General features: G+C 40.2%; 1 protein-coding gene across 3 annotated transcripts in view; it reads right to left on the bottom strand.

Moving 5' to 3' along the window:
- Positions 1-15,071, bottom strand: part of phf2 (PHD finger protein 2) — a 46,310-nt gene that overhangs the window by 24,536 nt on the left and 6,703 nt on the right. For all 3 annotated transcript variants that reach the window (XM_085161073.1, XM_085161072.1, XM_085161074.1), the window contains exons 2-7: positions 6,206-6,291; positions 5,960-6,074; positions 3,810-3,970; positions 1,532-1,673; positions 1,232-1,418; positions 936-1,098 (exon numbers count right to left, since the gene is read on the bottom strand). In XM_085161073.1, the coding sequence (XP_085017199.1) occupies positions 936-1,098; positions 1,232-1,418; positions 1,532-1,673; positions 3,810-3,970; positions 5,960-6,074; positions 6,206-6,291 (854 nt within the window). The remainder of the gene's footprint in view (positions 1-935; positions 1,099-1,231; positions 1,419-1,531; positions 1,674-3,809; positions 3,971-5,959; positions 6,075-6,205; positions 6,292-15,071) is intronic.

The raw sequence follows: 15,071 nt of genomic DNA on the forward strand, positions 1-15,071 counted from the left end.
AGTTCAGTATCAGATCAGACCAAGTAACAACAAGTCCTAAACAACGTGAAAAGGAGAAGCTGCTGAAAGTGGACTGCAAAGCGGCTTGCAGTTTACTTTGGGAAGTGCAGCTTCTGAGAAATGTAACTACACGTCGGGGCTGACACAGTCTGCAGCTACTGTGATCGGCCTGTTCTGGACCACTGATTCCTCTTGTGCATTTCCAAATAATTATTTTTGAATTCATCAGTGAGAGAACAACAATAATCGTTTCAGTATAAAGAACAATAATCACAGCATCGATACAAGAATCACAACTGTCAGCAGATTCCTAGAGGGAGAATAGATGTGAGGGAATGTACAAACCTGAGGGACAATTATATTTGCTTCTGGGGAAAAACAAAAAACCCGAAGATACAGGCTCTACAAAGATTCTCCGCACAAGTGTAAATCAGGCCAACGTCATACATGATGCACCAGCTGAAGATAACAGCTGAGCTATGAGTAAAAAGGGGCTCATACTGACTATCTTATTAGCTGTTACTCAGCACTTAGCTAAGTTAGCTTCTTTTCCCACATGTTTGCACTGATTAGGAGATGCTCTGTATCTCATTTTACATCTGTATAGTGACAATAAAGGCATTCTATTCTATTCTATTCTATTCTATTCTATTCTATTCTAGCTGCTGCTCAGGAAGAAGAGCAGGTCGTCAGCAGATCAGAAGGTCGGTTGCTTGACGCTCAGCTACACCTCAAACTACCCTTGGGAAAGAAAAAAAACTGGCAGGCATGTCCGCATTGGCCTTTGTGCGACCAAAGTGGACTCACGGACACAGGAAGTGTGATTCCTGCTTGTGATTGAGTCAACAAGGCTTCTGTCTGTCCCGTTCATTCATGAGAACAGGAAAAGAGCGAAACATGTTCAGCTAGATTCATGAGAGGAGACCAGCTCTGACCTGATGGGATGAACAGGGACTGGCCTTGCTTCAATGTGCATTTGTAACACTTGTCCACCTGGTCAGCAAAGAACATTTCGCTGTGATTGGACGACGACCTCCAGCGCTCGTACAGAGACAGGTTGGCCGAGGTGGGCTTAATGAGGAAGAAGATCTTTTCTCCCTGCAAACATAATCACATTTTCCAGCGTCATCGCCATCATATGAGCAAAGGAGTGAAATAAATTCCTGTCAAAGACTCAGAATCAGTGCCGAATATATTTTGACTTCCCATCATCCCGACACACTTCTCTAACCTTGAGAACGTGGTACCAGACAGAGGCGCCACCGCACTCGATGTGGAAGTCTGTGTAGCTGTCTTTGACACAGATTAGACAGTATTTGGTGACTTTTGGCTTCCCGAGCAGAGCGTCATCGGGCCAGTAGTTTTCTACCCAAGATAACCGCCGCACAATCTGTGGACTCTCCACTATGCTGCTCATCCTGTCCCAGACAAACAGAAAAAGAAATCAGCACTGTGAGTTTTCCATGCAGCCGGCATCTTTAGAAGCCAGATCTCATTTTTCAAACGTTGCCTTCGGGCAGAGAGCTAGTACCTCGTGTCAGAGAACTCCAGGTTGATGATGTTTAATACTTTCTTTCTGTTTGTGCTGTAGTAATAGTCGACAAACTCTTTGAGCTTCATCTTGCTGTCTGTCTGCTTCGTGACATCCACCACATCCACGCTGACGTCGGGACCTGAGACAAAGGCCGGGGGTGAGGAAGACACAGTAAAACGAGCTGAAGGAAGAGTAACCACCTACAGGCTAAACATTTTCTTTAGGCGGAAAACTGTTTAACAGAAAATGTCTGCAGCACAAAGAAGACAAGAAGAACACACGCGCCCCCTACTGAAGCACAGAGAGCAGTGTACAGCTTTTTGTTTAATCATGTTATTTGTTTTAGTTGTAGGTCATCGACCAAAACAAATGACATTAGTCATTCGTTGTGCCAACATTTCCCTCTCATATTCACACACGTGCTGCATTTTAAAGCCACAGCCGGTGTTGGCTTCAATCGTGTTTGTAAATGAAGAAGCTCTTATGACTGTTAAAACAGGGGATCTGCACGCTTTGTAAAATGTTAAGAGTAGAAGAAGATCTAATGTCAGCAAACAAAACTTTTCTCAGCAGTGAAAAACGCAGAATTACAGCAAAAAACATTTATACTTGTTAATGGATTGGATTTATATAGCGCTTTTCAAGGCACCCAAAGCGCTTTACTATTCATTCCACTATTCATTCACTCTCACATTCACACACTGGTGGAGGCAGCTACAGTTGTAGCCACAGCTGCCCTGGGGCAGACTGACAGAAGCAAGGCTGCCATATCACGCCATCGGCCCCTCTGGCCAACACCAGCAGGCGGTAGGGTAAAGTGTCTTGCCCAAGGACACAACGACCAGGGCAGAGAGCTCGGGGATCGAACCAGCGACCTTCCGGTTACAGATACGCTTCCCAACCCCCTGAGCCACAGTCGCCAAGGCTGATTTGTTAAGACAAATCAGCCTTGGCCTTAAATCATCTTCGGACTGTGCAGAATGCTGCAGCACGTCTCTTAACAGGCACCAAGAGAAGATCGCATATCACTCCAGTCTTGGCCTCCCTTCACTGGTTGCCTGTAAATTTTAGGTTTCATTTTAAAATTTTAGTTCTAACCTTTAGGGCCCTACATGGTCAGGCTCCTCAATATTTATCTGACCTGCTGAAACCACATACATCTTCTCGGGCTTTAAGGTCATTAGATCAGAGACTGCTGGTGGTACCGCGCACTCGTTTTAAAACTCGTGGTGATCGGGCCTTTCAGACTGTGGCTGTCTCTTCGCTGCACGGACTCCATTGATTCTTTTAAGAAACAGCTGAAGACATTTTTTATTTAGAAAAGCATTTGATTAATTTCTTCTTATGCTGTTTTTATAGTTTTATTGTTTTACATTGTTTTATTTACTGTTATATTGTTTTTATATTTCCATTTCCTGTGTTGTAAAGCACTTTGCGATTTTTATCTGTGAAAAGCGCTATATAAATAAATTTTACTTACTTACTATAATATTAACATGGATCTCTTCCAATAATAATATGCATCTCCATCCAACAACAAGAAGCCAAATCACATTAAATTTTCTCAAAAGATAATAATCACAATGTTTCATGCAGTGAACTGTTTTGAACGTTTGGAAACAGCAGCTTTGAATGGCTAACAAATGCTATGAGCTACGCTTCAAGACGTTTGTTCTTCAGTTAAAGTGAGTGAAGTTCCAGTATTCTTTAGCTGTTACTTAGCACTTAGCTAAGTTAGCTAAGCTGTACATTAGCTAACATTAGCTGACAACTTAGCAGTCCACCTTCTTGTTCAAATGTCGATTCTGACATGTGTAACCTGGCGTCAGCTGAAAGGTTAACGCTCAGCCTACACGTTCAATATTACTGTTAAATTACCTTTAATTTTACTACACTACAGTTTTTTCTTAGCATATTTTTGTTTTGTTTCCCTTTCTCTTTCCCATTTGGTTTTAATCAAGTATTTTGCAAGTACTCACAGTAAGCTTTGTGTTTCCCTTCTCCTTCGTGGACTTGCACGTACTTGTCCTGAGCTGTTAGATATCTTTACTTATAATTCTTTTATATGACTTGCAGGACATACTGCAGTATGTCAGCAAGAGCAGATAAAGTAGTAACAAACAGATGCTGTTGTAATGCACCAGCAGCAGAAGTTAGAAGAGTAATAGAAAGAGCAATAGCGGCTGCCTCAGTAGAAGTAACTGTGAATGCAGTGGTTGTTATTAGTACTAGCTTCAGTCATAGTACTGTATGGTTTGGTGACAGATGTTCTTACCAACATAGTTCTCCACATCACTGATGTAGAAGGTGGGGGCGGGCATGGACATGCCCAAACCGTCTTTCTTCTGAACCAGGATTGGTTCGTTGAAGCCGTTCTCCTCCAGGTAATCCATGGACAGCTGACTGCCACTGAGCTTCACCACTATGTCATCAGCACTAATAAGCACACACAGCCAGATAAGGAGAGAACATCTTTAATGTGCTCTGAGCTGAAGAAACAGAACCACATCTGAGCTCTATGTGAGCAGCATGTGACCCTATCTGAATGCAGGTCTTTGAAATGTTACCAGGCAGTGCCCCCTAGTGGAGTTATTCAAACCCGGAACAACACACGCAATATTCCTTCATCAGTTTGAGTCATAAATATGATCACTTCAATTATAAAGAAAGCTTTACTTTCACCATTTTAGCTCATATTATTTAAGTCGAGCCACATATTTACAACAACCACCTGAGCACATCTGATGGTCTCAAACACATTAAAGCAAGAAAGTCAATTTGTTCTTTATAATAAACTGTACCAGGTGATGGTCTTATGAAGCTGTGGTTAAAATAAACATGACACACACTGACTTGTTTACTCTTTTCACATTGCAAAATCCCATGTGTGATGTTTTATAGGATGAATGCCTGGGTCAGTAGGGGTGTGGCCAGATACAGTCAAGGAATCAATTCAATTCTGTTTTGTTTATGCAGCGCTAAATCCCAACAACAGTCACCTCAAGGCACTTTATATTGTAAGGTAGACCCTACAACAATAGATACAGAGAAAAACCCAACAATCATATGACCCCCTATGAGCAAGCACTTTGGTGACAGTGGGAAGGAAAAACTCCCTTTTAACAGGAAGAAACCTCCGGCAGAACCAGACTCATCTGGTTTTAAGTTTTCATTTTTTTTTCATCTCTTAACGTCCACCAGTTGGTTTCACAGTTTCACTTCTAACCCTCCTTATGGAACTGTCCAGACCAGTGTTGGTCAAGTTACTTGAAAAAAGTAATCAGTAACTAATTACTGATTAACTAACTAGTATTAACTAGTTATTAACAGTAATTAACAGTAACTAATTACTGATTACTTCCCCCCAAAAGTAATCCCGTTACTTTACTGATTACTTATTTTCAAAAGTAATTAATTACTTAGTTACTCAGTTACTTTTTAAAAACACGATTTACAACCTGAATAGGTAATAAAGTGATAGATCTTTCAGCCCAATTCTACTTTTTCTGCATAATCATCATACAAAATGTAATCAAATGGAAAAGTCTCTTTTTAAAACTTGTTTTATTAGTTTTAATCTTTTAACTTTATGCATCAAGCAAAAATTTAATTATCTGCAACATTCTCTGACTGGAAGAAATTTGTTTAACATTTAAACCTATTTTCTGCACATTCCAGCACATAAAATATTTTTTGTGTTAACACTCAGTCTTTCAAATAGATGCAAGTAAAACACAGCAGAAAATAAATAAAGTCACAGACTAGCGGTCCTGTTGCTCTATTTTCACCTGTAAAGCAGGAGTGGGGTAGGCGGAGGGTTACCCTGGTGCAGGTGTGCAGCGGTCAGTGGAAGGATCTGCGAGTTTCTCTGTGAGTTTCTCATTACGTCGTAGCTACTCGGTGCTTGTTCGGAAGTTTAGGGTTTTTTTCGCTGTAAAAAGAAGTTTTCTTCCCACGCACAACGGACACTAATGTTTTTGTCACTTTTTATGGAATCAAACTCAAAGTAAGGTCCACGCTTTAAACGCTGCACGCTCATACTGTCTCTGCACTCGATATATGATCCATTGTTGATCTGCACACAGCTGTTGCCACGAACGTCACACTCGCTTACGTCACTGTCATGAGACATTCTCGCAAAAAATCACGGTTTTAGTAACACAGTAACGCAGCGTTCCTACGGGAAAGTAACGGTAATCTAATTACCGTTTTTGCAATAGTAATCCCTTACTTTACTCGTTACTTGAAAAAAGTAATCGGATTACAGTAACGCGTCTGTTTAACAAAGTGTAACCCAAAATAAATTTAAAAGATACAAAAAAGGAACTCACAGAGGCCTAAAGTTTTCTTACTGTAGAGGAAGAACATGAAAAAAGGAAGTGTAATGTGATTGTTCTCATGTCAGGAGTCGTTCTGTGTTTTTACCTCGGAAACGTTCTGCTGCGGAGCTCCTTGATGAAGACCTGACTGCCGTTCTGAACAGCTTTGATATCTGTGCTTTGGCCTGTGTCATGTTTGCTCCAGTTCTTTTTCTTTTTCACTAGAGAGCAAACAGAAAGAATCGGTCAGAACTTGACAGCAATCAAATCTAAATTGTTCCAGCAAATGAGAAGAGGTGGAACGATCACACCACAGCAAATTTCAATCATTTGAATCAGTGCAACTCCTCACGTGTGGATTTGCCGTGGGTCTTCTCGCAGTTTGGACAGTGATAAATGTCGATGTCTGGAGCATCGTCTTCATCAACATCGACGCAGCTGAAATGAGAGAGGAAATACTTTTTAATGGCGAGGAACAGCCTTCTGCACATGAACTAAAGTAAAAGTGTGATTGGCTGCGGCCAATGCCTGCGAGGACAAAGCTTGGGTAGATTATTCATCTTGGAAATGTAAATTTTAAGAATTAGGATTAAATCATCCTAATTCTTAAAATGAAGTACAATTTCAACAACTGGTCTGTTCTTCCACATTATAAAGAACTGCTTGTGCAGCAAATTTAGCTTTCAGCGTTTTCAACTGTAAAAAAAGAAAAGACGGGATAAAATAAATAGTAAATTAAAAAGGAAATTTTTTGCTATTTCATGAGATGTTAACATTAAAAAATGCCAGAATTCCTGATTATTTATCTATTACATACTTAGGTCTATGGGAGGTCATGACATCTCATGGTGGCGTCTTTTTCAGTAAAAAGACTAAAAGTGAAAAAAAAATTCCGTTAAAAGTAAAAAATTTGAAGCTGCCTTTTGAAAAAACCTTAAATTACTGAAAAATATTCAAAACTTTTCTTCTGGCTCTTTCTAACAGCATATGCATATAAATTGATTTTGTATACGTCTACAATAGAATTTGCAGTGACATGACAAGAACAGATGTCAGTGTCTGGACAGAGGAGGAAAGAAAAATCTAACTCCAGCGTGGTCACCAACCAAAGACCATCAGCATGGTCCTTTGAAGTGATGCATGGTCTACGCTGACAGACAGCAGAGGGCCATCAAGACCTCAGGACTGGTAGCCTATAAATATCCATCTACACAGATGCAGACGCAGTCTATATTGTAGTTCTGTGGTTTGTAGCACGACTGTAGTAAAAGGAAATGTTGGTTGAATTAGCACAAAGGCAAATTGCTAGTCGTGAGAAAACGACTGTTGCTGTTGCAAAAGTTGCACTTTTGAAGTGAAGAAAAAAACAAGATTTTTGCAGCTCAAATGCAGCGAAGGAAAAATCACCAAAACTGAAAGATATTTCAAGACAGCATTAGTGTGGTTTGTTATGATGACAGTGATGCGCAGCTCTTCCCTTCTCTCTCTAACTGCTGCTATCCCGGACTCCTGCAAGTCCAAATTCCTCCCGTTTGGAGCCGCTGTTCTCAAACTCGGTGAACTGGGAGTTTCTACACAATGTATTCTTTTGACTCTTTGTGGGAGCTCCACAGCTTTACTACCAGGCCCTCTCACGTCCACTAGAGTCACGCAGAAGAGTGGGTGGGTGTGTTTGGACAGAGGGACACTTGGCTCTTCATGACATTTTCACATCAGTGGCTTTAAATCCATACTAAATGTGAAAAGTGCACAATTTTCAGTAACAAGGGGAATTATAGACACGTCTCACAGTGACAGACTGAATTCATACTCGTGTTACCTGTTGCTGCCTCAGTTTACAAAGTGATTGTAACAGAGCAGGATGTATTTTTAAACCTGGGTCAGGTCTGGGCTACACCAAAGTTCTTTCATCTCTTTGTGAGTGCTGTATTTGAGCAGTTCTGAAACTGACTTTGACCTTTTACCCTCCTGTGTGAGGCACAGCACTGATGCTTACAATATCATTCTTCATTTTACCACAGGTTCACACAATTCAGTGCACAGTATGTATCTCACAGTGGTCAAGTGTATACTTAAGATAGAATATAAGACAACAAGGATTCCTGTGTAGTAGGGCTGGGCGATATGGCCTAAAATCCATATTGCGGTATCATTTGAAGCATGTGCGGTAACGATATATATCGTGATATATTCTTTTCTTCTGTATACCATATTTTCTGCACTATAAGGCGCACTTACAATTCTTTAATTTTCTCAAAAATCGACAGTGCGCCTTATTTATAAATTCTGATTTTATGTGGTACATGGCGCTCGAAAATCTGTCTAAAACTGTTTTAGTACGACTTTGCTAAGCTACGAAGCCGCACCGCTTGATGGATTGTCAGAGCATGACGGTAACGGAGTTAGAAGTTAGCAGGAAGTTAGCTCGCTAGTTTCCACCTAAACATGATATAGCATGTTATGACTGAGAGATTTCTGAAACAAATTAAACGTACAGCTCTGCTATCACTTCCAACATAAATGAAGACAGAAAACTAAACAGCAGTGACGTTTGTAAGGTTACTAAAGTTGGGCTAGCTGGTATATAATGATGTGCTACGTGATCGCTAGCGACACAGCTATGTTAGCGTAACATAAACACAGTGAAGCTGGAGGATGAGCGCTAACTTTTTTCCACTGATAAAAGTTAACATGAGAGTTCCTGATGGTTAGAGACAAATGCAATCGCATGGCAGGATGCTATACACGGACCAAACTTCAGTCAGGAGAACAACTGAGAAAATCCATCCACAATACGAGGTTAGTTATTAATATACTGCAACAACATGGGAATAGAGAGAGAATTCAGCATTAATGAATCAATGTTACGGAAGTGGAGGAAGCACAGTTTTTGGCTTTTCTCATATTCCAAAACGTGTTTCGTCTCTTTGCTTTTACTGTCGCCCGGCATTATTTGGAGATGATATTGTTTGCAGCTGCTGCAATGCTTTCGCCCAAAACAGGTGCAAAAACAGGCGCAGCTTGATGACACCATCAACATGCGCTATTGCGGTAGAGTGGTATAGTCAATATCTCTACCGCTGGCCAAATTCATACCGTTTATATCGCCCACCCCTACTGTGTAGTGTGATTAATGCAAAGCTATTTTAGTACAAACCTACTAAGGTTGGGCGATATGTAAAATTTTGCAAACAACAATGGTCAGTCCAATAGCCGACGATAGGTGATATATTCGTGCACGCGCAGACTTTTCGATGGGCAGAGTAATACAATCATGCATGGACTTTGTGCGTTTAGAACACAGAAGTCCAAACATGGACAAACTAATTACCAAATTGCACACTGGAGGAGAAATGGACTGTTATCTCAGCGAGATGGTCATAGATGGAGAAGACAATCAACTGGTTTGGTGGAAAATGAAAAACATTTCCCAATGATGTCACACATGGCACCAAAATATCTGCGTGTACCAGCCACAAGCACACTTTCAGAACGCGTCTTCAACACCGCTGGTAATGTTGTTAACCACCTGTGCACACTGCTAAAACCTGAGAAAGTAAACATGCTTGATTTCCTGTCAAAGAATTCATGCATTTTGTTTGGAGGGAATATTTGACCTTCTTTTCTTGTTTGTTTCAGTATTAATGTAGCTACTTTTTGGATTATTTATTTATTTGAGATGCGCCAAATCACACAAAAGACTTATGTTTATGTTGGAGGTTTTTTTTTTAAATGTTTGCTGGAAGAGACATTTTGATTTTTAGCTAATTTGTTGTTTGGCCGAGTGTGTGTCGAGTGACAGATACGTTTTAATTTAAATAAAAGGCTTTTTTTCTGAACACAGGCTACTGCTGGTCTTTTTTCTGCTATGAGTTTGAGTAAATGAATCACTGCTGCATTTGAGTGCACTCTGAGGAGGGTGCCGTTAAAACTGCGCTATTATTTATTTCTGTTGACTGCTTCTGTTGGCTTCAACCAACATTATCAAAAAAAATTACTCATGGACAAATAAATAAATAAATGGCCCTATCTATCTAAGACAGGGCAGCCCATCAATGATAGTTAATATATTGCCCAACCTTAAAACCTACAATAAGCAAACTGGAAATGAGCATAGGTTTCAGTAAAAAAGTATATGAGCTGCTTCTATAAAGTGCTTTTCTACTCTGAGCACTCAATACAATATGCCTCAGTCACCCTTTCACAATAGAACTTTTTTCTATGCGTTCAAACTGATATTCATACACATTCACTTGGGTTAGTATCTTGCCCGAGGATATTTGGCATGCAGTCAAGGATCAAACCACCCATGTTCCAACTAGGAAGCAACCTGCTCTACCTCTTGAGCTACAGCCACTTGTTATCAAAGTCCCAGACAAGTGAAATGTTCGAGCATTTAAATGGTTAGTAAGAAGAAAAAGACGGTTAGATAAAGAAATACAAAATAATACATTTGTTTATGATTATTTTGTCATGACTTTTTTTTAGTGTAACAAACAAAAGCGAGCTACTTTACAATGAACGACACTCTTGAAGAGGGTGTCCTGGCACAGATTCCAATCCAGCACACTGGAATTGGAAAACGTGAGCATAAATGGCATAAATGTTGGGTGTTTCCTACTGATAAGGACCTGACACATGGCCATTCATAAAAGATGAAAGTAATTAAGTTTTAAACAATTAAATAACAGAAACATTACTGGGTTTTATACAGCCCACATGAGACCAAAGCAGGGTGTATGTGGTTCAAGACTAGTTTGACATCCCCTTTGCTCTTCTGAGTTGCAGAGTAACCTTAAGAAATCAAGCTGAACATATTTAAAAAGCCAGTAATGTTCATTTTCTGAATACAAAATGCTTCCTCTCTGTTGTCTTAGTCTTATATATCTTCTAATACCAAGAAACTTTTGGATATCTTACTTTATGTGTAATACAGAATGTAGCTCTAGACCCAGCAGTCTTAGCTAATTATAGGCCAATCTCCAACCTTCCTTTCATATCAAAAATCCTTGAAAGAGTAGTTGTCAAACAGCTAACAGATCATCTGCAGAGGAATGGTTTATTTGAAGAGTTTCAGTCAGGTTTCAGAGTTCATCACAGCACAGAAACAGCTTTAGTGAAGGTTACAAATGATCTTCTTATGGCCTCTGACAGTGGACTCATCTCTGTGCTTGTCCTTCTTGACCTCAGTGCAGCATTCGATACTGTCGACCATAATATCCTATTAGAGCGATTAGAACATGCTGTAGGTATTACAGGTATTGCACTGCAGTGGTTTGTATCATATCTATCTAATAGACTCCAATCTGTTAGTTATGGAGTTCCACAGGGTTCCGTGCTAGGACCAATTCTCTTTACATTATACACAATTCCCTTAGACACTATTATTAGAAGGCAGAGCATACATTTCTACTGCTATGCAGATGACTCCCAACTTTAACTACTGTAATTCATTATTATCAAAAGTCCTAAAAACTCCCTGAAAAGCCTTCAGTTAATCCAAAATGCTGCAGCAAGAGTCCTGACAGGGACTAGAAAGAGAGAGCAGATTTCTCCTGCTTTGGCTTCCCTTCATTGGCTCCCTGTTAAATCCAGAATTGAATTCAAAATCCTGCTCCTCACATACAAGGTCTTGAATAGGAAGGCCCGGTCTTATCTTAATATCCATATCACCCCATTAGAGCTGCAGTCTGCTCTCAGACTGCAGCTTTACTTGTGATTCCTACTATATTTAACGGTAGAATTATAGGCATAGCTTGCAGCTGTCAGAGCCCTCTTCCAGGTTCCAATTTGGATTCAGGAGACAGACACTGTCTCTTTACTTTTAAGATCAGGCTTAAAACTTTCCTTTTTGCTGGAGGATATAGTTAGGGCTGGATCAGGTGACTGTGAATCCTCCCTTATTATGCTGGAATTGGTCTAGGCTGCTGGGGATTCCATTGAGTGTTTCTTCTCCAGTCACCTTTCTCACTATGTGTTTATACACCTCTCTGCATTTAATCATTAATTAATTATTTAATCATTCATCGTTGGCTCTCTTCCGCAGCATGTCGTTTGCTCTGTCTCCCTCCCCACACAGAGCACAGACGTCTGTGCTGTCAGAGCTGCAATTAAATCTTAAATGTTCTTCCACCTGCATGCTCAGCAAATTTCTTCAGGCTTTTATTGTGAAGCAGTTGCAGGATGTGTTGAATTCGGCTTGTGTTATGTGCAAGACTTGCTGACAACTGTTTCTGTACTATGCAAGTCCCCATACATCCAGCTATGTGAGCTTTAGTCCTGTTTTAAATCTTTGTTTAGCTTTAATAGTGCATTTATTTTACCACAGTCAATCCAGCAGTAAGAAGTTCATATAAACCTATTGTACAGCAACTCCCCAGTACCCAGTGTGGTCAAAGGGGGCCTTCCCCCGTGGCTAGTGTGGGAATGACACATAATGCAACTGTGGTTCTAAGCAATGACCACACCACAAGCTTTTTAGTTAAAGCTTTAACACAGTCAACCCAAGGATGCACTGATGAAGCCATTCTGTGAAAGAAGACGTTATAAAGCAAACGTTTACAGGTGGCATGTTCTTGAAATCAAGTCTCCATCACCAGCTCGCAGAATCTGTTTTCTTACAGTACATCAAAATATATAAACATTAGGGGTGCAATGATACAGTGCTTTCGGTTCGGTACGCATATGTATCGGACAATACAAAATTTTTAATTTATTTTATCAACTTTTCTTCTGACGGTGCTGTCTGTGTTGAGCGCTCAGTGGATCTGCGTTCGACTACTCCGCCTAGGCTGCACTGTCGAGTGCAGATCTACTGAGCGCAGCGCAAGCTAGCAAGACAGAAGTTAAGCTCATTGCAACATGGCAAATTGAACCTCCCCCACCCTCATTCAGATCTGGCATTTGGAACTATTTTGGTTTTCATGTGAAGTATGACCCTGAAGGTAAGCGCGTCATGGACAAAAGTAAAACAGTATGTTGGATGTGCCACGCAATGCTCAATTACATTGGTGGGAACTAGTGCGTTAGCGCAGTTAGCTCGTTAACGTGTTGACGCTGTCCAGCCCCACGCACGGGGCGATCCGCGGTAGCTCGTTAACAGAGATTTGCCGTGTTGTGGCGTTAACGTCATTTCAGATTAACGCTGACAGCACTAGTGGGAACACAATGAATATGACTGCACATTTACCCCGACATCATCCTAGTGCAAAGACAAGTGGAAGCAGACAAAAACAACAAGCGCGCATGCTACAAACTTTACCCGAGTCATTTAGACAGCCGTTAGCACATGATTCTCCTTATGGGGATGTGATATGTTTAATATGCTGCTGAGAATATAGCCCAGAAGAAGCGTATAGTATAGCTTTTATTTTGGAAAGAGACATTTCTCTGTAATAAACTCTCTTTTCCAAAGATGAGTGATTCCTCAATCAGATAGATTTATTATTTTATTACTTTGTTGTTTCAGCAACATTAAATTTAAAAACTGTACTTTTGAGTTAAAATATATATTTATAATTTTAATAAATGACAAATTAAAAAAGCATGAACATTTTTTTGTATCGAAAAAATATCAAACCGTGAATTTTGTGTATCGTTGCACCCCTAATAAACATATATTTTTATTAGGTAAAGTGTCTGCCGCTGTGAGGATAACATCTATCTAATAAGCAGAAAAAAGTTTTGTATCTTGTTCCATATAATAAGTCACACTGAACATCGTCCAACAAAGTGCAGATTTGCTGCAGGGCATATTATATATTTCAATAAGTTAAACAAAGCTCAAAGTCATCAAAACTTGCTTTTAGTGTTGAGACTTGTTTGCTCTGAGGAAAATTGCAACCATTTGGACACCAGTTTAGCTTAGTGGGTCAGCAGGCTGCTACCACATGACCAGAGTCTGACCCAGCGCTGCATCTTCCCCACTATCTCTCTCCGCTTTCCTGTCTATCTCCATTATTCCTACACCAGGGGAATGTGTGTGTGCCAGGGCAGGGAGGAATGATTAAATACAATAAGTACATGTTTATACAATCATGTTGGCTAATATGTAATTGCTATTAATTCATCAGATTTCAAAAAGCTGCCAGATAATTGCTAAATTATCAAGTTGCCATACATTCTTTATTTAATTTATGATGTTACTTTATGCTGAAGACTGCTGAAGCTCCTAACTCATTTCAATGCTCTGTGTTCAATGACAATAAAGATCTAATCAGAAAATGTTTTTTAAAAAGTGGGGACATAATTATTTGATGTCCTGCTCAATTTGTAAATTTGCTCACTTTGAAATGAACAAAGTGAGCAAATTAAAAAGTAGACTGTTCAAAGAAATGAACAGTCTACTTTTTATTGTGGCTTTATTTGAATGGAGAGAGACAAAATATCCACTTAAAAATCCATAAAAACACATTACAGAAAAGTTATAAAATGATTTGTATGTCAGGTATTTGAGTAATTGGTGAAAAAGCCCTTGTTGGCAAGAACAACAGTAAGAACATGTCTTGTAGTCGTCATCGGGCTTCTACACATCTGTGGAAGGATTTCGCTGCTCTCCTCCTGCGTCAGACTCTCTAAATCCTTTAGGTTGCTTGGCTGCTGCTTGGCAACTCAAAGCTTCGACTCCCTCCATAGATTGTCTATAGGATTGAGGTCTGCAGACTAGCTACGCTACTCTGTGACCATCTACGACCCATCTTCAGTGCAGAGGGAAGGAGGTGCATGTCCAGGACTGAATACTACATTGACTCGTCCACAGACTTCTTAATGCGGTGAACTCATCCTGTACCCTAAGCAGAAAAACAGCCCCAAAGCACTTGACAGTAGGTTTAGTGTTCTTTACGTCATACTCTGCATTTCTCTTCTTCCAAAGCTGATGGGCTCAGTTAGTTTCATCTAACCATTTCATTCATAGCATTCAATCATTGTGAATCACTGGCACAGGTTCAATGGCACAGGTTCACAGGTGTGTACATGGGCCTTCTTGAGTGAGGGGAACCTTGCAGGCACCGAGAGACTTCAGTCCATCCTCATGAGGCAAGATCTTGTATGGCACTCCAGACTGAGGGCAATAGATGGTCATTTCATATTCCTTCCACTGTCAAATAATCGCACCAACACTTGTTGGTCGTGCTTCCAGGCTCGTGCAGGTCTACATCTTGTCCCTGATGTCCTTTGATAGCTCTTTGGTCTTGAGCTGGTGGTGGAGAGGTTGGAAT

Source organism: Neolamprologus multifasciatus, chromosome 5 (assembly GCF_963576455.1).
Source record: "Neolamprologus multifasciatus chromosome 5, fNeoMul1.2, whole genome shotgun sequence".
Taxonomy (NCBI): domain Eukaryota; kingdom Metazoa; phylum Chordata; class Actinopteri; order Cichliformes; family Cichlidae; genus Neolamprologus; species Neolamprologus multifasciatus.